Genomic DNA, 23,977 nt, shown 5'->3' with positions numbered 1-23,977 from the left:
GCAGCCTCCTTCTGGTAATGGGTTATTCATCATTCATCCTTCTGGTAATGGATTCTCCATCATTCATCCTCCTGGCAATGGGTTCTCCATCTTTCATCTCGACATAAGAAATTTTGTACAGTAAGAACAATCATTTATGGAACAACCTCCTCAGGAATGTGGCAGCATCACCATCAGTGTAGGCTTTCAAAATGGGACTGAATAAACATCTACTTTAATCTAGGCTACCTTTCCCATGAAAGGTTGGAACAGACAATCTTTTAAGACCCCCTCAAACCTGAGCTGTTATGTGATTCTATAGTCCAACTTTGTTTACGGTTTAACTACAGAACACAAAGAGATGTTAACATTTGACAGAACCTGTATTGCTCTCTCCCTCTCCCTTTTCCTTTCCCTCTTCCTTTTCCTGTCCCTCTCCCTCTCCCCATCCCTCTTCCTCTCCTTTTTCCTTCCCTTTTCCCTCTCCCTCTCCCTCCCCAGTGAAAACAAGAAAGATACTCAGCAGGACTCCTGAGAATTTCCTTGCTGTTGAAAAAAAGATGGCATCATCCTGACGGCAAGGGGCAGCTAAAGGAAAATGCCCACTTCCAGAATACCTATGGAAGTTCCTGTCAGGAACGACGTTTTAAAATATATTTTGACATATATTTAATTATTTGCAGTCTAAGTCTTTGTGATAAGAACAGCAATTCTTACTCAGTTCCTTTCTGTGCACTACTGTAAGCACACACTGTAGTGACTAACACCAGTCTATTAATACCACATTCACATCCTTTTACACTAAGCTAGTATATTTTATACTGGGGAGTACAATTTTTTAATTAAATATAAAAGGCTAACCCAGCCTTTCTAAAATGCAGTTGATGCAATCATTTTAGAGCTTGCCTTCATGGTTAAGGCCTGGGTTTAAATCAAAGCAGCTCAATTTAAATCAAAATGGCCTGATGGGCTCCAGATTATCTTCATCAGAATAAGACCTCCATTTGCTCTGGATTTAAAGGCAGGAAAAGCAGTAATAAGAAATACTACCCAGATTCTAAACGTAACAGAAGGTCTGAAAATAACACTGCTATTATCTAAGTCTTATAAAATAGTACAGATACACTGTGTTAACTGTCATTAAGTTATCTATACCAGGCACTGGGCAATGTCCCAGGTCCTGGGGCACCACTGCTTAAGTGATCCTTGCAGTGGTCAGGCAATACACTGCAAACACAGTGCTGTTTCTAGAGCAGAAGGTAAAGTCAAAGAGCCACAGAGTGGGTCAGCTGATGTCTTCATTAATGCTCACAGGAACTAAATTCAGACGTCATCAAATGCCATGAAGAATAGTTTTATGAAAGCAACTGCTGCTCTAAAAACATCCCTTTCTGCACTTAAAATCGATCATTAAACATCCCAAATATCAGCCTCCAGTGTCTCCCCCTGGACACAACTCCACAGGCACAGCCCTTCATTCACACCACCGCCCTCATAGACGGGCCAATACCGTAGGGAAACGAAACCGTTTGGTATATGGTGGTAAAATATCCCACCAACACGTATTTCCCTTTTCACAGCAATATTCCGAAAGGGGAAGAGGTTTCGTAACGTTCACCAGACAAAACAATGACGAAAGGCCTCGCCAGGAGGCTGGCCGGGCCAAGGTGGCCTACAACACCCCCAAGAGCCACGGGACATTGCAGCCACCGAGGCCTCCCAGCAGCGGCCCTGCTCCGGCTGACACCCGGCCGAGGCAGCGGGCCGCCCCCGGGAGGGCGAGGCCGGCGCTTAGGCCGGGCTCCCTCGGCGTATGGAGCGGCCGGTGGAGGGCGGCGAGATGGCGGCGGCGCTGCGGGCCGCCAAGCGGGCGCTCCGCGGGGAGCTGCGGCAGCGGCTGCGGGCGCTGGGCGCGGCGGAGAAGCAGCGCCAGTCCCGCCTGCTCGCTCGCGAGGTGGGTGCGAGTGCGCCCGGCTTCCAGGAAGAGCGGCCCCGGGGGCGGAGGGGGGAGCGCCGAGGAGCGGGGCCCGGCCCCCGCGCAGCGCGGGGAGCCCCGCGGGGACTTTCCAGGCGGCTCTAGGGAGCGAAGCGGTGACTCAGGGCTCCCGCCGGGCTCCTCGAGCGCTGCCCGGGCCTGTGCGGGGCGGGGAGCACCGCCTCGGCCCCGGCTCTGCTCCCTTCACCGCTCCTAATGAGCGCCGGGGACCGGGGTTGGTGGCTTTGGTGACAGCCATCACGGAGTGGAAGCATGGGGTTTGTAAAGCAGGAGGCGAGTTCTGCCATAAACCCCCCAGCAGCGGGGGGCGTGTGGGTTCCTGTGGGGTGTGTAACTTTGTGGGCAGCTCCTGGCAATACAGATTAATATTTAGCAACTATCTCCATTTAAAACAACTATATCTTGTTTACCTGGCTGACGTTCCCGTTCTGTATCTTTCCGTGGTATTTCTTCCATGCAGTTTTATTTCTAACGTAATTCTTATACTTTAAAAGGTACCAAGCAGGGTTTACCTAATTGGAATCCTAGCACAGCGTGGTGTTGGCATGTTCTTTCAAAAAGCCCTGCTTGCTTTTGGATCACAAAGTTTTTATATAGATGTATTTTATCATTTTAATAAACACAATAAAATGTTGTTCTGCAGTCACTGCATGTCCTAGAGCACAGTCCTCATTTTTGCATTTTGCAGCACCAGCGGGTGTTTCTAGATGATCTACACTTGTATTGTTATTTTCCTGCCAGAGGATCACAAATCATTTTACAGACTTCACTTAATACTGATGTGTAGCCACTTAATGACTGGGATGTGGCTGCACAGAAACTTCAGGTCATAGGAAGCTTAACAGGAGTTCATGCAACCCTTTTTTATTGGGAATGCTTTTTTTTTTTAATACATATATGTAATGTCCTATCATGTTTCTGCATTTTAGTAATTAAATATCCTAGACTAAAATCTCTCAATTTTTTGAGAAAATACTGGCATGCATCCTCTTCAAAACTGCAGTCCTCTGCCAACTTCATAAGCACCTAGCCCATGTAGTAGTACCAGGTTTTAGGAGCCCTTAGCCTTTAAGCTCAGCAACAGCACACGTTTCTGCTTGTGAGAGCACACTAAAAGACAGCTTTTGTTTTGCATAAAAGAAGGCACTGGAAAATACGACATATATATTGGTGTTATTTTGCCATTTTAATAATCTGACACAAATTGAAAGTCCTGAGCTTGCTTGAGACCGAGGGGTGGTGTGCAAATGGCAGAAGTAGAGTCAGCTTCTTCTATAGGAGGGTAGTACTGCAGACATGAAGAATTTATTGAAAGTGCTAAAATAGTATTTGGAATGCTATAAGGCTGAAAATGTAGCTTTATACCATATATCACTGCTTGCAGCTAATAAAAGTGAGTAGGTTATTTTATAACACCTGAACAGTATTTTTAGTTGTAAAATCTCATCTCAAAGTGATCTTTAAGTTCAAAGTGAAACAGTTCCATGGGCTGACCCAGCCACTGGTACTCAATTAGCTTCTGGATGATTTTTCTTTTCTAATGTTCATTAGTAAAGTCATGCTGTTTGTATGCTTTGATTCTGCAAAAATAGCCATCAGGTGGCAAGCAAAGGGCAGATAATATTTGCTCAGAGTGGAAAATCTTTCACCCTTCTCAGAAAATGCTCCGAGTCATAGCGGCTTCATCTTCACAGTTCTGAAAACATCTGAAATTGTGTCTTCCTGTGTGGTTTGACATCTTCAGCCTCATTTTTCTTCTATATGGCATAGTTGATGTGTTGCTGGATGTGTTGGAGCAGATTGGACCTGTGTGGGGCCCACAGCACACAGCACCACTTTGAAAGAGAAGAGTTTCATGTCTCAGTTTCTCTCCTCCAAAACTATGAGAAGATTCAGCTCTGGAGGCCCTCAACAACATGAATCACAGGCACTGTCTGGAGTCTACAATTTGACTAAATAGTCCTTCTTTCAAACAAAAGCTACCATGGAAATTCTGTTGTTTAAAAGCTTAATAACTTATGTGGAAAAATCCATGTGTAATGTTGAGCAAATTACAAAAGTAAGTAAAATATGGGTTTGAATTGTGAAGATATTTCTATGGCCAAGCAGCAACACATTACCGTAATTTGGTCTGCAGTAAGGTTTGTTGTTTTTTTTTGCCTTACAAAAATATATCCATCTTCTGAATGTTTTGCCTGGGCTTTTCACTGCTGTGCTGGGAAGAAAGGGAAAAAAGGAGTGATAAGCTATCTCAACTTGGATAAGGGCAATTATTTATCTCTCAGACCAGGGCCAGGGCAAAGGCTAAAGCTCAGAACAAGTTACCCTGCAGTTACACAAGCACAAAGCAGAGGATTTGGTGCTCTCTCCCCCACGGATAAGCACGGTTTCTCTGATGTTTTGGACAGATTTTTGCAAGTGTGTAGAGTAAAAATAAATCACATTTAATGAGGAAGGACACATTTGTATTTGTTTTGACCAGATGTAAGTAACAAACTATATGTGGTACTAGAGAACAAGAAGACAAACATTTAGAAACCTTCTCTCAAATTTTAATGTGGAATTCAAACGAATGGGGCAGAGACATAATGAGGTATAGATGCACTAACACTTTTTCACCATATAAGTGGTTTTTGTTTTCCTTCCCATATTCACTCTTTTATAAGCCCCGCACAGAGAACCTCATGAAAATCAAAAAATCATAAGGCCATTTTTCCTTCAAGCTCTGAAAAATGTGCAGTAATAAGATCCCCCATTAGAAGCTGGTGATGTTTGAAGTCATATATTTAAACTTGCTGTACGGAAGGCGTTTCAGGTTAAAAGAAGGAAAGAGGGACTTGGCCTTGGAAGATTTTGTGCTCTGCAGTCATCTGCTCTGATGCTTATTTTCTTTTGAGTTATTATCATTGATGCACTTTTCATTCTACCTGGGCCTGGATGAGAGATGCGTGTAAAATGAGTGGAAGAAAAGGAATGCAAAAACCTTGTGTCTTGCAGAAGCTGGCAGCTCTGACCTGCAGTATCTTGCTCCAGTGGTGTTGGGCATTTGAGGATGTCAGCACTGTATGGCACAAACATTAAAAGGTTCAGGAGATTGCCTCCTAAATTGCTTTTTGCTGGCCGAAACCTGTGTTACAATGTTCTATTCACTAGGTGCAAATATTTAACCTATTTTCATTTTGCTGATGGTGAAAGTGTTGGAGTAGGAAACAAAGTCAATCTCTTCTTTTTTATGATGCAGGGTAGTTTGTATCTCTACCCTTTTCAGTGTATGTTTTGCTCCCATTGTGTGTTTAATTAAGAGTTCTTTTTGTAAACTTTTCATAATCAGACTGTCCCAATTTCCCATGTAGGTGATTGGCCATCCCAAGTACCAAGAATCCAAAAGAATTGCAATCTTCCTAAGCATGCCAGATGAAATCCAGACAGAAGAAATCATCAAGGACATTTTTAAGCAAGGCAAGGAGTGTTTCATCCCGCGTTACAAGCCTCACAGCAATCACATGGACATGCTGAAGTTATCATCAGCTGAAGATATTTCATCACTTACTTTGACATCCTGGAATATTCTTCAGCCTAGTGATGATGACAGTGCAAGAGAGGAAGCTCTTGCTGGTGGTGAGTGTTTTCTTCCATGTTGTGGGGTTGTTGAGCAGGAGTAGCCTGGAGGCCAGTAGCAAATAATCTGGTAGAGTGAAATGAGATGCTGCACTTTGGTTCTATATGTTGTAGAGGTGCTTAAGTCAATGTAAGTAGATGCTTGTTTCTCTTGCCTGTTTTTCTGTGTCCTGTGCCACCCCTGTAATATGTCAGCAGGACGGGAACAAGACTGCACAGCTGATCCAACTGAAAAAAATTCAACCTTCCAGATAAATCCAGCTTCTTGGTCTGACTCATGGATATCCTCAGCATAGTCTCAGCAAGCATAATACAGAGGCCCATGAAGGACACAGGCTTACCAGGAATGGCTTAGGCTGCCATTGAAAATCACAGGGATTCAGAGTTTTAGGATGCACTCTGAGAACTTTAGTTTGCGCTGCCTGAGAGGTGGGGAACTTTTCAGGTGATGTCTGTAGGCTGACATGAGAATTCTCTGAAATCTTTGATCCTTCAAATTGTATTGCATGGATGAATCACAGTGCCAATACGGAGCCTGCACATGCAGAACACCTCTCCAGACTGAGACCTTTGTCTGAAAATAAAAGGACTTTCTTGTAGGCCTGGATGAATGTTGCAAATCTTTCCCATCATTATTCTCTCACATTTTGATTTTATAATGCTTTCTCAGATACTGGATTCTTCATAGAGTTGAAAAGTAAAGTTGGTTTAGATCTAGCTAGTGGCATGTATCTTTTAGTCCCAAAATAACCTCTCTCTTTCTTAGCCTAAAATTGCCCAACTTCTACAAACTTGTGAACAAGCTTGTTTCTTCTGTGTCTGCATTCAGTATTTGCATTCTTTTTGTGAAGACATTAATATCTTCCTGAAACATCTGAAGAAATGTTTAATGTCGTTAATGGAAAACTCATATCGAATTCGAGCTTGAAACAGTCTGGGAAAATTTTCTCTTGGTGGAAATTAACCATGCAGACAGCTTCCACACCCCACATACAGGTTTTTAATGCCTGGTAGAGGAACATAACATTTATATGACTCTGGCTGGTTAAACATGGGTTTGTATTTGCTTCAGGATGCCAATGTACTTTTTCCCAGAACACAGTAACTGTCTTTGTTTCTCTTTTATTTTCAATCTATACCTCTTTCCTATATTAGAATGCTTTCTGTGTTGGCATGTTAGCTAGCAAGGTATTTCAGTGCTTCATACAATCATCCTTCTTTACATTAATATTTAGCATTGTAGCTTGTTTTCCTAATTTTTGTCAAAAATGTGTATGTATTGGTGGGATTTAGGAGCTTTTGGAGGTAAGCCTTAAAATGTCCAGGGTTCAGGCGCTTGGGACAAGCTTTTCTACTACTGATGAACTGCTGTTCATTGAATTAAACAAAGCTGTTGCAGAGATCACAGAATAAACACACAACAGTTTTAGGTACGATGGAAAGAATGACTACCTGGTATAGAGTGCACTGAGATGTATGTGTTGGGGACAGCCCAGGTGCCCGGCAGTGAAGATGATGGGGGAAGGCAGGAGAAAGATTTGGTACCTGGCTAGTCCTGGAGTTGCTGTTCCATTGTCTGCACCAGGATATGGTTATGGGCAGAGAGCAATGCCAGAAGAGCTACTGCAGTCTACAGAGATGCCAAGAGAGCAGTTGTAAGAACTGATGTATGTCCACATCAAACTTGTTCTGCCTGAAGCTCAGTTTCAGTCTGTGCTCAGTAACTTAGGAATAATTCGGTTTGGATTGGAAGTCAGACCTTGGTTCTTTATCATTGGACAGTTTTTGAAGACTAGAGAGTAAGTTTAGATTTGTTTCACTATTGCATAATCAGATTTTGTTCCCACAGAAACACACACACTGCATCTCAATGTGCCTTTAAATTCCTTTTGCTGTATTTTTTATGTCAGTTACTGTATTTTTTAACTTGGGTACATTTGCAGGAATGCAAATTGCCTTGCTACTACATTCATCCCCCATTCTTGGCATTATGCATGGATGAAACATTTATCTCTGTGATGTTATCAAATACTGTGGTGATCTGAGGCATTTACATTGTTATAAGGAGATAACATGGTGTTACATTAGTAATGTTCCCATCTCTGGCATAAGTTGCTATGTAATTTCCAAGAAATACCCTGCAGGTACATAAATAAGTCATGTCATTTCTGAGTGTATTCATTTTGCATGACAGAAAGCTTAAATTCACACTGTCCTTAAAACTTCAGGCATAGTTATTGTGAAGAATAGCTCAAATATTAGAGTAGGTATAATTTTTGCATAGAGTTTCCCAATCTTGGTAGTGCTCAAGCAGTGTCTAATAGGTGTGAGCCTGTCCTTTTGAATAGACCCTCCTTTTACAGACAGCCCATTTTCTGTTGGATCAGGGTTTACCCATTTTCATCTTGGCAGTACGCCACGTAACACCTTGTTGGCATAAACAGAGATCTCTGCAGTATTAGTAGTAGAAAGTCTGTTACCTTCTCTACTGCGCACGGCTGACAGCAATCCTTAATGTGAAAAGTTGCTTTCTTTAGGCTAAATGGACACAGTAACAGAACAAAGGTGGAAGAAGTTCAGATATTTTGTTTGGAGTAGGGGTGTATGTAGGTCCATGACTTGGTTCATTTCCAGCTACACCTACTGAAAGATTTAGACAACTTCTGGAGCAAGCCAGTGATACATTTTTGTAGTGGGTACCAGTTCCCATCTGTATCCTTTCCCATCAGAAATGTAAATGTGCACTGGTACCAAGTTTTGCCCAAGGTAATACTTTCAATGAATACTGTGGGTTGCAGCAATTGTTTACAGGAGTATAAATACCTTGCACAACTTTGGAAGGAGTAAATAAGATAAAACCATGCTCCCTGTTTGCTTTTTATCATGACTCCTACAGAAATTTAAAAGGACATTTCCCGAGCAGTTATAATTTCAGTGTGGTTTAGGGAAGTGGTGTGATTCAGCGGGCTGGACATAGGTTTCCTAACTTGTAATGACATTTATTATTACTTAAACCTGCTCTGAGAACTATGGGCAAAAAGCTGGGACTCAAAAAAGAAAAAAAGACTGGATTGAGTTACCTTCATATGGTGAAATTCTTGGAGGTGATTTCTTTTAAGGGAAGGCAGGTGGCCAACTTTGAACTGAAGAATTTCAGCTGGAAGTCTTGGACCTGAATAAATATAAAAACATAAGTGTTCATAACTGAACTACTGACTAGTAGTTGAAGGTGTACAGTGAATTATAGACAACTCTTAAAACATTCACCTAGGTAATGGGGAGAGGGGGTTTGGCCTTGATATCTTTCCTTGGCTGAAAAATAAAGAGCTATTAGAAATTTTGGCACTGGATCTGGTTACTCTAATGGGTTGTGAGCCACTCTCCTAAGAAATGCAACAAATGGCATTATGTGTACAGACTTAAATAAGCCTCTTTATCTGTGTATTCCGCCCTGGCCTTTAAGTACATTATTACATAGTCCTTGCCCATCAGATCTGGGCTCATTCAAAGATGAACCCAGATGCAGTGATACAGGCTCTTTCAAAGGTGCAACATATGAATACTGCTTGCTGTTGATGAATGCTACTAACAAGTATGTGCTCAGTCATTTGCTTTCCCTCTGTTCAAGTTAGAGCTGCAGGCCTTTATTACCATGCGTTATTCAATCCTTGGTATGGGGACAGAGTTCTTCATTTCTGTATGGGCTCTTTATCACTACAGTGTTCAATGACTTAGATATTAACCGGTGTTTACTGAGGGAGAAGCAGCAGAGGCTCGGGATCCTAGTTCCAGTCTGAGTTGTGCAAAGGATCTGCCGCCACTGAACACAGACTCTTTTGCTTGCTTTTCCAAACATTATGGTTTCTTCTCTGTTCCCTCTGAAATGATCATTTCTCAGACTTGCCTCATCCTTGGGCTAGACCCCATTTCCCAGCTTAATTTCTCTGCCCTCACAAGCCGCTTTCCATCCCTCTGCTCTTTGCCCATCCGGTCTGAATCTCCCACTCCAAGTATCCTTCTCTGGCCTTTCTGACCATGTTCCCCATTTCCTTCTGCTCTCAGTCCTAAACTGTCATTTTACGACCAACAAAAATAATGCCCCTGCCAAAAGGGAGGAGATCATGTGCTTTTGTCTTCTTTCACTTGTCCACTTCCTGGCATACAAGATTCCCCATCCCAATTTACTCATTTCCTTCCCCACTGTGCAGGCTTCTTTCTCTTTTTCATTGGTGTAGAAAAGCTCCTTCACTGTTAAATAGTTTAATGGGGTATGTTGAATAATCTCTACTACTCTGCTAAAGCTTAATGTGTTTTTGCTTCCAGAAATGAAGGTATCAAGAACTCATAATTTAGTTTGGAGGCTCCTGGCATTTTCAGTATTGGAAACTTTAGTGACTGATCACAATATTTGTGTTGTACCTTCAGGATAATTAGTGAAATATTAACTAGATAATCTGTGCTTTAAATAACAGTACATCTACCATTAGCAATAAGATTTGAACTTCATACAAAGTGAGGAAATACTAATGTATTTCTAGCAGCAACCTCTTGCAGCTTCATTTTCATGTAACCTTTTGAGTATTAACTTTTAAGATTGGGGGTAGTTGTATCTTTGTGGCCTTATAACTTCCAGAACACTCTGAGACTTGCTACAGCATAAATTACAACATACAGCAGAAATAGGCAGGGACAGCTTGCTTGCATAGATTGTATTTGGTTTATGAAGGTTATTTATGCTGGGAAGTGTGATCCTCTTGCAAGGAAAATGCTGGCTACCTCTAGGCTACAGTTTGAAGAAACCTGAAGTAGTATAAGTGACCATTAGCACTGTTTCAAACTTTGCCATTGGGATTTGCCCTGCAGAAACATTTTAGTCCACAGAAGCTCTTTTTCATCCATCTTTAAACTCCTGCTATTTATTCATACATTCAGAGAGGCTGCATTTGCTGCCAGGACTGATGGCCTTGTGATGCCAGCAGTCTTCATTATTCCAAATTTTAGCACAGTTCTTTAGGAGTGTGACTGAAGTGTTGGCAGTGCAGTCTTAAGGGGAATAGGTTTAATTTACAGCTGTGAAATAAAGTGGGATGTAAAGAAAGATGACAGGTTGCCCCTGCTCTACCTGCCCAAAAAAAAGATGCACCAGAAATGGGAGAGTTTGAAAAATGAGACACATTAGAGTTTGGAAATAAAAAAAAAAAACAGTGTGAAGAGAAAATGTTGGTTCTTGAAGCACAGAGAAGTTGTAATATGCTGCTTCAGCTCCATTAGATGTTGTGTAGCTGTCCATGAAGGCACAATGGGACCATACAAAATGATGCTAATCATTCAGAAAAAAGACATGTCATAAATAATGCTCAGGGGTAACAGAATATTTAAATGAGATCTATGCAGATTGGAATGTATCTGGATGTAATGAAACATGGGTGTGAGAAAAGCAGAGATGTGAAATATTACTGCCTAGGAAAAAAACAAAAGTTCCTCAAACAAGACTGTAAAGTGATTGAGGGCACTATTAGGTTTTCTTTTCCTCTGGGAAACTTGATTAAAACTTACAGTACTAAATATGTCAAGGGATAGATTATAATTTAAAATCTTTTTACACTGTTCATAAAAAAGAAAACCTGAGAGCATGTCATGAAACAAAATTGAAAATCGAGGCCTAGCTCCTAATGTAATTTATTTTTTAATGAAATGATTTAAAGTTTGGAATGAACTTCTGCTTGGAGACAATGAGCCATAGTATTTTGATATGCAAAGGAGAACAAATTCAGTGGAAGGGAGGCATTGACATCCTGGTGATGAGGCTTTTTGTGAAGAGTATACTTCTTCCCCTCACACAGTGCGGGATCAAAGCACTGGATATTCAACCCAGTGGCATGTGTTTTACAAGTCAGGAGATCTCACATCTTGTAGCAATACCTGAAATTCCTTCCCACCTCTGCAGCTACAGTCGCTGGCTCATCCCCTTACAGACAGGTTCTGGTTTCTCTTAACCTGTGGGCATTCCAAGCATTGCTCTAAGCACCTCATTTTACTTGTACTGAGCCCTTGGCTCCACTGCCTTCTGACAGCTGCAAGTTGCACTGGTTAGTTAGTTGCAATGTGAAATATTATGTTCCTAATTATGTTAATATTATATTATGTTCCTACAGTGTATAAAATACTGTGTTCCTTGTATTAATTATAAATCTGCTGCTTTCAGTTCAAGTGATACCTCATTCTTCTATGATGAATAGTAAATAAGGATATTTGATTTCTTTCCATTATTCGTTGTTCAGTTAAAGCTGTATTATATTGTATTTTTTTCTCTCGAACTTTGTCTGGTTTTTTATTCTCTTACAGAAGCTTTTCTAGATCTGTAGCTCCAGCCATTGCTCTTTCTTTCTTTTGCAATCTCTCTGATGTTGTTTTGGAGAAAAGATGCCAGAGAGAAAATGTTATGCCAGGTAAAGAGATACTGTGAAATATATGTAGTGGCACTGTAGATGTTAATTCTTTCTGTATGTGCCATACCACTGCTTTTCAAATCAGCTCACCGGGCAGGTCTTTTCTACTGGTTTCCACCAGGTATCCCCTAATGATGCACCATTACAAAAATGCCTGTTCCAGTGTTAAAGATCCATAAAATAATTTCACATTATTCTGCCTGGTATGTTCCATAACAGGTAGAGTTGGAAAATACTTGCTTGGAAATTAAATATTTCTGGTGTTGGACCCAGCTGTGATAACAAGTTTCCCTCAGGGCCTTTCTGCATCCCAGCCTTCAGTTGAAAGACATAGGACTCCACCACCAGCACTGGGATTGTTCTCCACTGCAGCTGGTGTCTGCCCTTCTCCTTGATGTCTGCACCAGCTTCCACAGCTCTCTGAAACACCTTCATAGCAATCAGCACCCAATTTGCTAGGTGAATGCAGAGGCTTTTGGCTGAGCTTCTCCCACTGCTGCTGCTCAGTGACAGCTATGTCATGATCACACAGTCTCTTTCTTTGAAAGGCTTTTAAAAAATGCTCTGAAATGCAGAAGTCAATGTTTTCATGTGGCATCACTTTGTAATGCCCTTTGGTGTCTTATGTCCTGAATTACCTTGGTGCAGACTAAACTGTGAACACAGTGTGTTTTAATTTGAATACCACCTGTGCCAGGTTATCCTGCAGTGAACCTGGAGGGCTGAGAGCTCGGGAGCACTGCAGCTCTTTGCTTTCATAAAGTTCATTAAGGCTTTTAAAGAGTGCTTTTCCTTGTAATCATCTTAAGTGTCACATCCGTGTTTGCCTTCTTGCAGAAAACATTCCCTTTGCACTTAGCAAAACAACTAAAAAGATTACTTCTGCTGTAATCAATTTAAGTTTAAAGAGAAGTGAGAGCGACATAGGCAAGGACTATAAATCCACTGCAAGTGATTCTCAAGTGTTTTGTTTCAAAGAGGGCTAATTTTGCTACAGTGAGTATGAAGAGTAGCACTGTCATTTTCTTCATACGGTTTCCTAGAGACAGGAGTGTCTCAAAAGCAAGAGGTTGGGTTAATTTCTAGAGTATATGGCATGAGTCTGTAGAACAAGCTCATACAGGGGAAATGCAAACATGCAAGTGCCTCTGGCTGCAGTAATTAATCCAAGCAGACTCTTTTGTCTCCCTTTATTTTCATTTTTGGAAAGGAGGAGCCAGCACCAAGGTCATCCCAGTGCCTTTGTGCACATAACCTCGACAATCCGAAGAACAAGAGAGGAAGCTTTTTCCTGCTGCCCACCTGTGTAGGGTAATGTGGATTGAAGGTGCAGTTTGATGAGCCCTGCTGGTGCCAGAAGGGACAGTCCTGATGTTTGTATGAGGCTCCATGCTTTCCTTATCCTCCCAACCCCGGAGCCATCTCCAGTAGTCACTGCCGAGCATATTCAGCTCATGAATCTGGCACAAAATCACTACTTTATTTTCTTTCTTTTTCCTGGGATTGGTTTTCTGCCAGCTTAGTGGGCTGTTAAATCAGGTCAGCACTTTTCCAGCTACAAAAGATTTCTCTTCCTGCACAGTTAATCCCTGCTGTCTTTGCTGAGGTTCAAAATACACTGTCATTTCCTCTGTATAGTGGGAAATTCCTTGGACCTGGCTGAGAGCCACTGGCTTTCAGGGAGCAGGAGACTCATGCTGCTGTTTCACGATGTAAGGATAGCTCTTGGTCTTTATATCTGGCATCATAACTAGACTCAGTTTCTGCGTGTTTTGGCTGCTGTGCATTTGAGGTGGGAATCAGTTTTTGGACTGTAGATGGAGGGCAAATTCATGTCCAGAAGTGACATGAAGTCCTTTGCCGGCAGGTGTCAGTATTCCATACATTTGCTATGGAGCATTGGTGTAATTTAATCCTGTAATTAAAATCTCATCCAGGCGTTGTACTCACACTCACAGGAGAGCAAGTGCTCCTGTGTGTGTGTACTTACACACACAGGAGTGTCTCCAAAAAATCAGCGGCTGGAGTGAAGGAGGTGGAGAATTGCAGGGAGAGTTGGTTTTTATCAGCTGTGCAAGTTTAAAAAGATGAAAGAAAATCTAGTGATGGAAGAAGCAGGATTACTTAGCTGTTGTGTTAACATGTTTGACACTAACAGTGAAGGTGCCCTCACCTCCAAACCAGCTCACTCTGCATGTTCAATAAACCCTCCCTGTAAATATGCCTAATGTTCCCATCAAGCAGCGTAACTCCCTACAGGAGTCAGGTTTATGCACTGACAAAGAAGTTGATGCTTTAACTATTTATACTTCACAAGCAATTCTGTGTATCTTATGATAGGCTATCTGCTGAGTGAGTCAAAGGTCATTGGAAATGCTGATAGTGATGCATTTACTGAAAAAATCCCTGAATGATTCACTTCTGTCATATTTTGGTTTAAAAATATCCAGACAGCAGCATGCAAAAGAGGACCAATTAAAAATTAAGAGATGAAGTAGTGCACATGCACATGTATGGAGTGGAAGTATTTAAGTAAGTGCTCAGATAAACACTATGGGAAGTGTAGCTGCTGAGATCTTAAAGAATGCAGTGTAAAGCCACAGAAAGATGCACAAAGATCCTTGTATTTTAGGCTGCAACAGTGTTAGGACAATCCCAACATAAAGAGTTCAAGCACCAATGCCTTGAGAGTCTCTCTAAAGGAGCAGATTTGCAGTCAGCATTTGCTGATTTAACAAGATGTGTTAATGTGCTCTGAAGTGGCTCTAATCCCGTTTGTCCTCTCTTTGGAATTGCTCCTTGGTACATCTTGTTTCAGAGTATTTTGGTGGTTTAAAATCACAGGAGAACCCAGGTGCAAGCCTTTGAACCAGACATTTGTCACTGCCCATGTTTTCCCAATCGGACTGTTCTGACTCTGCTCACACATCTGAATATCAGGAGCAGGTAAGTCATTCTCAGACTAATAACTAAAACATTTCTAAGTAATTCTTTCCTTTTGAATTGCTGCTGAATTTGCAAAACCAGAACTTGCAAAACTAGACATTTTTGTAGGTGGCATTGAGTGGTTACAGTTTATTTATGGGGCTTACGCAGACTTGATGAATAATAGTGAAATAGGAAAGTACATGTTCAGATTTTCTTTTGGGGAGACATTTGGCAAATTCTAAAAATGAGACACTAGACCTCAGCTAACTTAAACCTCAGGGGAGATGAGTGCAATGGTTATAGCCTCCTTGCACACATCCCACATTGTGAAACCAGCTAGATTTAAACACAAGTCTTAGCCTTACGCAGTAGCTTCCCTGATGACACATGAAGGGATATTTGTTTGTGGATCAGGATAGGTTCAATTATGCAGGGCTGATGTGCTGCAGCTGATGCTGTGCAGTGCACTTACCCTTTCAAATGCATTGGCACCAAGTGTGTAAGATTTTGTTTTAAATGAATTCAAAATAGAAGGTATTTGCTTGATCACAGCTTAGTAGCACAGATGATTAAGTGGCTTTATTAGTGCATTTTGCAGTTTAATAGCAGGACAATGGCTGCCACTTGGTTGTTTTAAACCTGTATGACTGATGGCTATCATGTAGCTTCTCGGGGGAAGTATAAATATTTTATTATGCTGTAGTTCAGAAGGGCAAGTGTGAACTGTGGAGACCAGTGTTTCATGCTGACACAAAGCACTGGCATGGATGAGCAGACAGATAAACGCTGAGTTGCTCAGTGTTTGTAGATTCTGCTGATGGTTCTATTTTCTGCAAAATATTTTACTGAAGTAATAACAGAAGCTGTCTCAGTCATGCTTGTGAACCAGTTACCTGGGCACAGGGGCTGCAGAGGAGATTGTCTGCTTGGCATCTCTGTGTATGTAAAAGATAGATGGGTGGTTTATGGGTGGGCATGGATGTGGGTAAAGAGCTTTTTAGAAGACAAAAGGACGCAAAGCCTTCCTGGTGCCTGCAATTCCCATACACAAATAGGAACGAAAATAAAGCAAGTGATTGCCCCAGGTATTAAAAGCATTCCTCCCTGGATGAGGTGAGCATTAGCCTTGAGGATGTCACCATGTGCCCCATAGCAGGAGAGCATGGATGGAGCCTGTGAGATTTGGATGTGATACTTTGGTTTTTCATTCCTGTCCCTGGCTAGTGTGTGCTGGGTAAAAAGTGAGCATCACTCTGGCTCTCCCTCTAAAGCAGGAGTTGTCCAGGAACAGTTTGAAAACAGTGAGTCCTGCTGAAGTGATGCAGTACTGCACAGTTAAAGGTGTTCATACAGGGCTGTCAGACAAAAGGAAACAGCTGGAGGAAAAGCTACTGACTGCAGTTTAAAATGAGCTGGGTTTTCGACCTGATCTGAAACACAACGTTTAGTACTGCTAGGTAACTGTTTGGGATCATAAGAAGGCTACAGAGCGGGCACCAGAGAACAACTGTTGATGAACAATTGCCAACAAATATCTACAAGATAAAAGGATTTCTTTTCCTCAAACCTGTGTCAGTAACTCGGGACATTTTTCGCGTAGGTTGGTGCAGAGGGGAGTCAATGGGGCAATGCTGATTTAAGGTAACTAAGGATCTGATCACTTATGTTGTATCTTAGGTTTCCTAGGAGATGAGAATTCATGCTGAGCTTCTGATGCTGATTGTCAAAGGCCATATCGTGTGAGCAAATGGGAATTATCAGATTCCTTTCTGTTTAGGGATTTGTTTAAGGGATTGCATTTACATTTTAGCAGACTGGCTGGGGTAAAGTTAAGCAATGTAACTGTCTATCCACGTATCATTTATGTCTGCCATCCCCTATGTTACTGGAATTTCCATCATTGGTTTTGGATGAATGACTTTTTTTCAAATGCTTACCAATTGAAGCAAAGGGTAATGTTTTTGTCTCCTTGCTTGTTTGATTGGGGTATAACAGTATCTGGCTTATCCAGGATAACAGTATCTGGCTTAGTCAGGATAAGGAGCTGGTTTCCTCTGGAAGCAATCCCAGCCCTTCCAGGAACCACACACCTCAACAGGGTCTGGATTAGGCCTTCAGTGAACAGATCTGGCATTTCCCTTTTTGACCTTATACCAAGGCAAGTGTGTAATAGCAGAGATGTTGTGCTTGAAACCAAGGGCAGGTTTTTTCCAAAGGGCAGAACATTTTTATCTGGAAGAAAATACCAAGCTGTTAGCAACCTCAGGAGTGGCATGAGGGCACCCAGGGCATTCCAGGGAGAAGGCTTTGCACTAGTCATAAAGGGCAAGGGTTTGTTTTGCTGCAGCATAATTGAAATATTTACTTCTGTGGAGTTGTTCTCCCTGAGGTCTGGTGATTAACCCAGACCACAGTTGTTAGGTGCTGTGTAAATACAGAACAAGATGATGATCTGTGCCCTACAGAGTACATATTGAGGAGCTAACACCTACCCAAGAGGCCTAACAATGCTGGTGCTGACAGTAATTAAAGTTACAGTAACGACTCTGTCTTAATTAGAACTTTCTGAGTTATTCAAACTCATTGGCTCATACTCTGCATGTCACCAAGGCTGATACTTAAAATGTTAGGATCAAGTGATTAAGTTATTTTTTTCCTCTGTACTGGGATGCAGCAAACGCTGATGCAGATGATGGTTACTGCACCCTTTTCATTCTGAAAAGGTTTTCCTGCAAAAGACTTTGTTTTTTTCTCCACTGTGGTCCTTGCTAGGATCAGAAAAGGATCAAAGCAAGCTTCTATTTGTTGTAAGTGAACAGCTTTCAAATACTTGTCCCCTCTGCAGCAGCTGCACATAGACTTATCTGTCATTGTTTATGTTGTGCATAACACCATACACACTCCTTTCCTTTAAACAGAAAGTTGTTCTTGCCCTGGTTCTTCTGGTCCTGCACCTTATGTAATATTGACATCCAAGCAGAGAAGGGGAGTCCCTGACTACCCCCACAGAGCAAGCTGTGCGTGGAAGAAACCCAACTGCTGAAAACCTCATTCTTGCCCAAGGTACCAGGCTGGGAGGATCAAGTCATCCTTGTGGTGGTAGAGTAAACGATGCACAAACTTCTGTGCTTCAGGGAGAAGCTCAAACTGCTGCTGCTGTGAGAAGCAGCAGCAATGCCATACAGAGCTGATTGCTGTCGACCTCTTGTAGGCTTGAGCTCAGGAGGTGTCTGTGCTGCAAACATGATTTTTATGAGCACATTGCTGTTCTTTAGAGCGACACAGGAGTTTGCTGCACCTCGGCCTCTGTCTCCTCTTGTAAGTGCTAGGGAGGCAAGGATCAAAAGATTCCTAGCTCCCACTTTGATGGGTCACAGGCAGTCACAAGCAAGTGGCAGTGAGGGATGAGAAGCTGGCATGACCAAGTGTTTCAGGTTTGTCTTCCATTAGGACTGTCTAGCTGTGCAGGGGAAGGTGGGTGACCCCACATGCAGGTGACAGTGGGCTGGTGGAGCACCTTCAAACCTGGGAGGACAGGGGCCATGCTGGCAGCTCCTTCTGAGAGCAGGACGAGTCTCCAGCAGTCTTTACATGACCTGTATCTGTGCAGTTTGATGTACTCTTCTATAATTAACCATTGTCAAGAACACTTCTTAAAATGCTGGCATTTCAAATAGGAACATCAGATTAAGGAGAAGAGCGGTAATGAGGTGCAAGGAGAAAATCCTTCCCTGGGGAACAAATCAAACCTGATATCATCATGGAAGGTAATGAGAAATGCACTGCCCAACTGAGGAGGTTCGCTGCAGCTGCCTAGAGGAAGCGAAACCATCTATTCCTATTTAAAACACCAGAGAGGGGATGCTGATGTTTTGGTCTGCTGGTTAAGTCAGGGGACGTGCAGTTTCCACATCTGCATCTTGCGTTTCCTGAGTCCTTGGGCAAGTCATTTCACTTCTGTGTAACCTAAGGTATGTCTATGTGGACATACATAGTTCAGTGCAGAGCGCGCCTGTACATAACAAGTTCTGAAGCTGCTAAAGTGTGTAAGAAGCATTGATATTCTCTACATAGAAGCTGGAGCAATAGATTGTTGTTTGAGACAGTGTTTTTAGCCTTTAGCAATTTGCAGACCACAAGCAAGTATTCCAAGAGAAGCACAGATTAACTCCTGACTATGGGTGTGCTTTCCTGGGCTCCTGTAGTCACAGGAGCCTCAGGGGTACAAGAACCACCAGCTAACAACTACAGAGACGTGAGGGGCAGCAGACATTACAAGGAGAGGGATAGAAGTAGCAAATATGAGACCTCCCTCAGCATGTCTTACGAGACAGTAAAAACTGATGTGGTGTTTGGTGCCCAAGTACCTGCTCTGTCCTGTGAGGCACAAGGATGCCATTTCACACAGCGATCTGTGGGAGCACAGGGAGCAGGATGTGAGAACAGAGCAAGCTTGCAGGGCGTCCTGAGTGGCAACCAATGGTCCTGCAGGGCTGGAAGGGCCTGGGAGCATGAGGGCCCTGTGCCAAAACGGATAAGATGTTATTACCCTCACCTGCCATCCTGTTGATGTACTCTCATTGCTGATCGTAATTTTATGTCTGCAATCTCGGTCTCATCTGCGTGTGCAATCTTGGTCTCATCTGTGCGTCTGTCACCTCTCATCCCGTGACAGCTCTTCCCCCGCTCTGCCGCAGGCACCACAGAGGTTTTGTTGCTCCCTAAGTTATGTGGCAAGAAAGAGTTCTCTCCATGCAGCTCTCTATCATTCATTCCGATCCCAACCCTAACCATTTGATGATTCTTTGATCCTGGGGCAGGATTTGGGCTAATGATGCTTCAACTGCCCTTGGGCTCCTTGCAGAGTAGCTGTGTCATTTTTCTACTGAAAGTCTTGCTTGGCATTTTGCTTAAATCTTGTGTGGTGTGAGTTGCATGGGTATCAGACAGTGTTGTGAGTCAGAGCAAAGGCAGTCACTACTGCAGTGCTCCAGTAGAAGAAAAATAAAAGGGTAACTATTACAGCATTTGGAGCATAATTTTTCATATTGAGATTTGTACAAGCTTGTTTGAGTTGCTCAGCATAAAACCCCCATGATTATAGAGGAGCTGACTCATTAAAATACAGTCTGTTTCTCCAGAGAACCCAGAAGAAAACACAGTGCTTTAATACATCTAAATTCACTCAAGTGTGTCTGTGCTATCAGTTAAACTATGTAGAAAATATCTTTCTTCCCTCCACAGTTCCTGCCAATTCCCTCTTTTCTTAGTGCTTCTCCTGACTTGTCTTCTTCCTGTCTGTAATACAAAACGTACAGAGAAATGGCACCTTTGGGCTGTAGCTTTGCCCCTTGTGTGCATTCTCACCTGCCAGCAGTAGCGACTGCAGGTATTTCCTGCTTTTTGCCATGAGTCTTATGGAGTGAAAACAGCTGAAAAAAAGTGTAAGGCAGAATGTGTTTCCTTCCTTGCATTGTTAATGTTTGGTACGTACTGGTTTCTGAGCCAGCTGACTACCTACACAAAACTGATGTGTGGCAGATTATGGAGAGGATAAATAGTGAGCACAGGAGTAACTTGGGAAGGATTTAACCTGCTAATTAATGCTAATGACCTGCTAATATGATCTAGGTCCTAGTTTCTAGGTCCTAGCCCATAGGGCTGGCGATTGTCAAATACATACTTTCACTTGCAAACTGAGATGTGACATGGTGCATCCAACATGATGCACATAGTGATTACCATAAAAATGGCATCTATTGCGGGGTCAAACCATGCTTCTGGCCTCATGTGTCTTTTCCTCTTCGCCATTTGCCATTTCTCTGTCCTATGAGTCAAAAGTGTGGTAAAACTCTAAGACTCCTCTTTGTTTCAACCAGTAATACTCTGTGGTCTGCCCTTTGGCTAATTCCCTCCTCTTACTCCCCTGACCTCTTTAAAAAAGCCATGCTCCTTAGCTGTATGATGCCAAATTTGCAAGGCTGATCTTCTCTAAACATTTCACACCGTGTTGCCTTGCATATTTCATATCAATGTTCTGTTTAAGTCAATAGGTCATGATGAGTGTTTGCATCAGTGGCTCTTCAAATCCAAAACGGCAGGAGAGAGTAGGTTTGGACATAGGAAAAATGAAGAAGTACCTGACACATCTTAGCCCTGGTGAAGGAGCAGAAGCTAGTTATAAAAAGCTGCTGAAGGCTAAGTACTGTTCCTATGAGATGGAAGAAGCAGTGGACTGAGACACAGCATTTGCTTTCTTTCCAGACTCATGTCAGCTGTGGTTTAGTCTGTGCTAAGCTTTCCACTACCATTCCTGCCCTTCTCTCCTTAAGTGTCGATCTGCTACATCAGCAAGTAAAGAAAGACCTTCTTTACATTGTGAAACTAGTAAGTGGGATGTTCCTGGGTTCAGTGGTCAGCACCAGCCCAGCCAAGCTCATTTGTTTAGAGGATGTCCTTTTAGACTTCTCACACTAAATGAACAAGCCTTGCATAAGGAATGGCAATCTGCAGGCTGGCTGCCTCCATGCCTAGTGGTTGCAGCCAGTTTCTTTTGCCTACCTGGAAGTGATGTGAATCAAATCCTGAAACAACTGGGCAGCTGAGTGCAAATAATAGCTAGCTGGCTGCCTGGCATGATGCTGATCTGCATCCGTTCACAGAGTATAACAAAGCAAGAAAAAAGGGCTTAGCTAATCTTACCTTTTCATGTGGAGCTGGTTGGTGGGGACTTTTGGTTTCGCCAGCAGGTCGTGTCTTTTCTGTCCGGATGATTACCAATTTACGCATCTTGTTTCAGTTTTTTACCTGATTTTTGAGTTCCAGTCAAGTGCAATCTCAGAAGGGTCTTGGGGAGCCCATATGTCCCTCCCGAAGGAGGGATATCCAGGGAAGGCAAGCAGAATGCCTGTGTGTGCTGCTGGAGCAACAGTGAAAATGCTGGAGGCTCAGGAAGAAAGTCCTTTGGGAGAAGAGGAGCCTGACACCACAAAGAGACAATTCTTCCGATCTTGATCTTGGTACAAGAGGGCCAATATCCACTTTCAGAATATATTGCATTCATGGCTCTTTGGTTTTGGGAGATTGAGTGAAGGTTCATGACATCTTACAGTTGTGTCAAGAAGATCCCCTCTCTTATGTGTGTTCTTTTCATTCTTTTTCCTTTGCCTAGTTCTGTGTCTGATGTTGAAGTTCATTTGATTTTCTGATTCCTCCTGCATTTAATTTCCCCGAGCTCAGTCTCTGCCTGGATTTAGAGTCATAATCATTAGTATTTGGAAATGCAAGGTTAAAATGATAAAATAGATTTGTTATAATGTAGGTTTTTTCCCTTCAAGCTTTTCAAGGTCTAATTATTTTGCAGCTGATCTAGTATGCAATTGATAGATAAAAATGTAAATTTACAGGTTTAGTATTCAGATTTAGTATTTAATATTTTTCATCTGATCAAAGAGATTTTACAAAACACAAAGCTTGCATTTTTGCAAACATCTGAAGTTACGAGGATGTAGTCAAGCCATCGGGAAACCCACAGTGCCTCTACTAATGTTTATTTCATTTTTTTACAGGAGGTCTTGACCTTATCTTCATGCCAGGCCTTGGGTTTGACAAAAAAGGCAACAGATTGGGAAGAGGGAAAGGATATTACGACACCTACCTTGAAAGATGTATGAAACATCCCAGTGGAAAGCCTTACACGATTGCCTTGGCTTTTCGGGAGCAGATTTGTGAATCGGTGCCTGTGGCAGAAAATGACGTCCAAGTAGATGAAATCCTTTATGAACACTGTTGAATGTATCTTGATTTCAAACCACTTCTAGAGGCACCAGCCAAAGATGTCAGATCCATCAGTCATGACTTTTTAATAGTCATGTAGATGATTTTGGGAGCAATGAGCACACTACTGAACAAGAGAAAAACAAAACAACATTGTAAATGTGGTAATACTAGCAAGGATTGCGTTGATTTCCATCTAATTATGAAGTATCTGATGTAGTTCTTATTCTAGAATTAATAGAAACAAGAATGTGTGACTGTTTATTACAGTAAGGACCATTTCTGCTCATCATACTGTTGAGGAACAAATTACTTGATACTTATCAGTTTTATTGTTCCAGTTTAAAGGTGAACTGTCTACTAATGACAGTTCTTGGTCCATTCTGGTTATAGTTATTATGGTAAAAGCTCTTAGTACTTAGGTCTTACGTGCATCCATGAACAAAACAAGAAACTGCCAGAAAAGTCCTATAGTAAACTGGGCAAAAAATAGTGATTGGAAGAAAGCCTTAATTGGTTTTAGTGTGGACAATAACTCTGACTTTACCTGGCCCCTTGTTGTCTTAAAATAAAGAAGTATTAAGAAGTTGTCTTAAAGAGAGTATCTGTTAATAAAAAAAGGTTAATTTATGTCTGTCACTTTGGCATATGGTTCTTTCCTTTATCCAAATACAAGATTGCAGTGTAGTCTAAAATGCAGTCAGTGAGCTCTCCATCTGGAGAAAAAACAGCTCTTTTTTTTTTTTGTAAAATAATATTCCAAATTACGTTCTTTAATTTTGTACACAGGTTATTAATAACATCCAAAAATATTGTGTGAACTATGGATACTATGTTAAAGGATAAATAGAAGCTAAGAATTGCAGAGAACACATTTTATGGATTGAGTAAGGTTTTGGGTGGGAAGTTGTGCATTCTCCAGACTATCCTGGAAACTGGGAAGAAGATAGTGAGTTTTCCTCTAAAAAACCTCACTCTCAAGAGATAGTCCTCATAGTAATAAGTCACAGTGTTTTCTATCAGGATCAATCAAACTGTCACGTTTTGTGTTCCCTTTCCAGCACAATTTCACTTTTTCCATACGTTTAACTCCTCCCTCTATCAATAAGTCAGTGTGTTTACTTTCACCAAACAATTCTGTGTCATCGTTAAAAAATCCATGAATTCTCCAGGAACAGCTGCAGAGCAGAATGACCTGAAGACTTTCTCAACGGTAAGTGCTTTTGTGAAC

General features: G+C 42.0%; 1 protein-coding gene across 1 annotated transcript; it reads left to right on the top strand.

Moving 5' to 3' along the window:
• Window positions 1-1,710: 1,710 nt before the first annotated feature.
• MTHFS (methenyltetrahydrofolate synthetase) lies at window positions 1,711-23,308 on the top strand. The gene is made up of 3 exons (XM_057426239.1): window positions 1,711-1,933; window positions 5,329-5,593; window positions 22,539-23,308. Exons 1-3 carry the CDS (start codon window positions 1,793-1,795, stop codon window positions 22,760-22,762), a joined length of 630 nt encoding a protein of 209 aa, XP_057282222.1. The 5' UTR covers window positions 1,711-1,792; the 3' UTR covers window positions 22,763-23,308.
• The last annotated feature ends 669 nt before the right edge of the window (window positions 23,309-23,977 follow it).

This window comes from Pezoporus wallicus, unplaced genomic scaffold, assembly GCF_028554395.1.
Source record: "Pezoporus wallicus isolate ANWC-B61680 ecotype Strahan unplaced genomic scaffold, APGP_CSIRO_Pwel_v1 contig_3952, whole genome shotgun sequence".
Lineage (NCBI taxonomy): Eukaryota > Metazoa > Chordata > Aves > Psittaciformes > Psittacidae > Pezoporus > Pezoporus wallicus.
The sequence above is the reverse complement of the archived record's forward strand: the minus strand, read 5'-3'. Positions and strand labels throughout refer to the sequence as shown.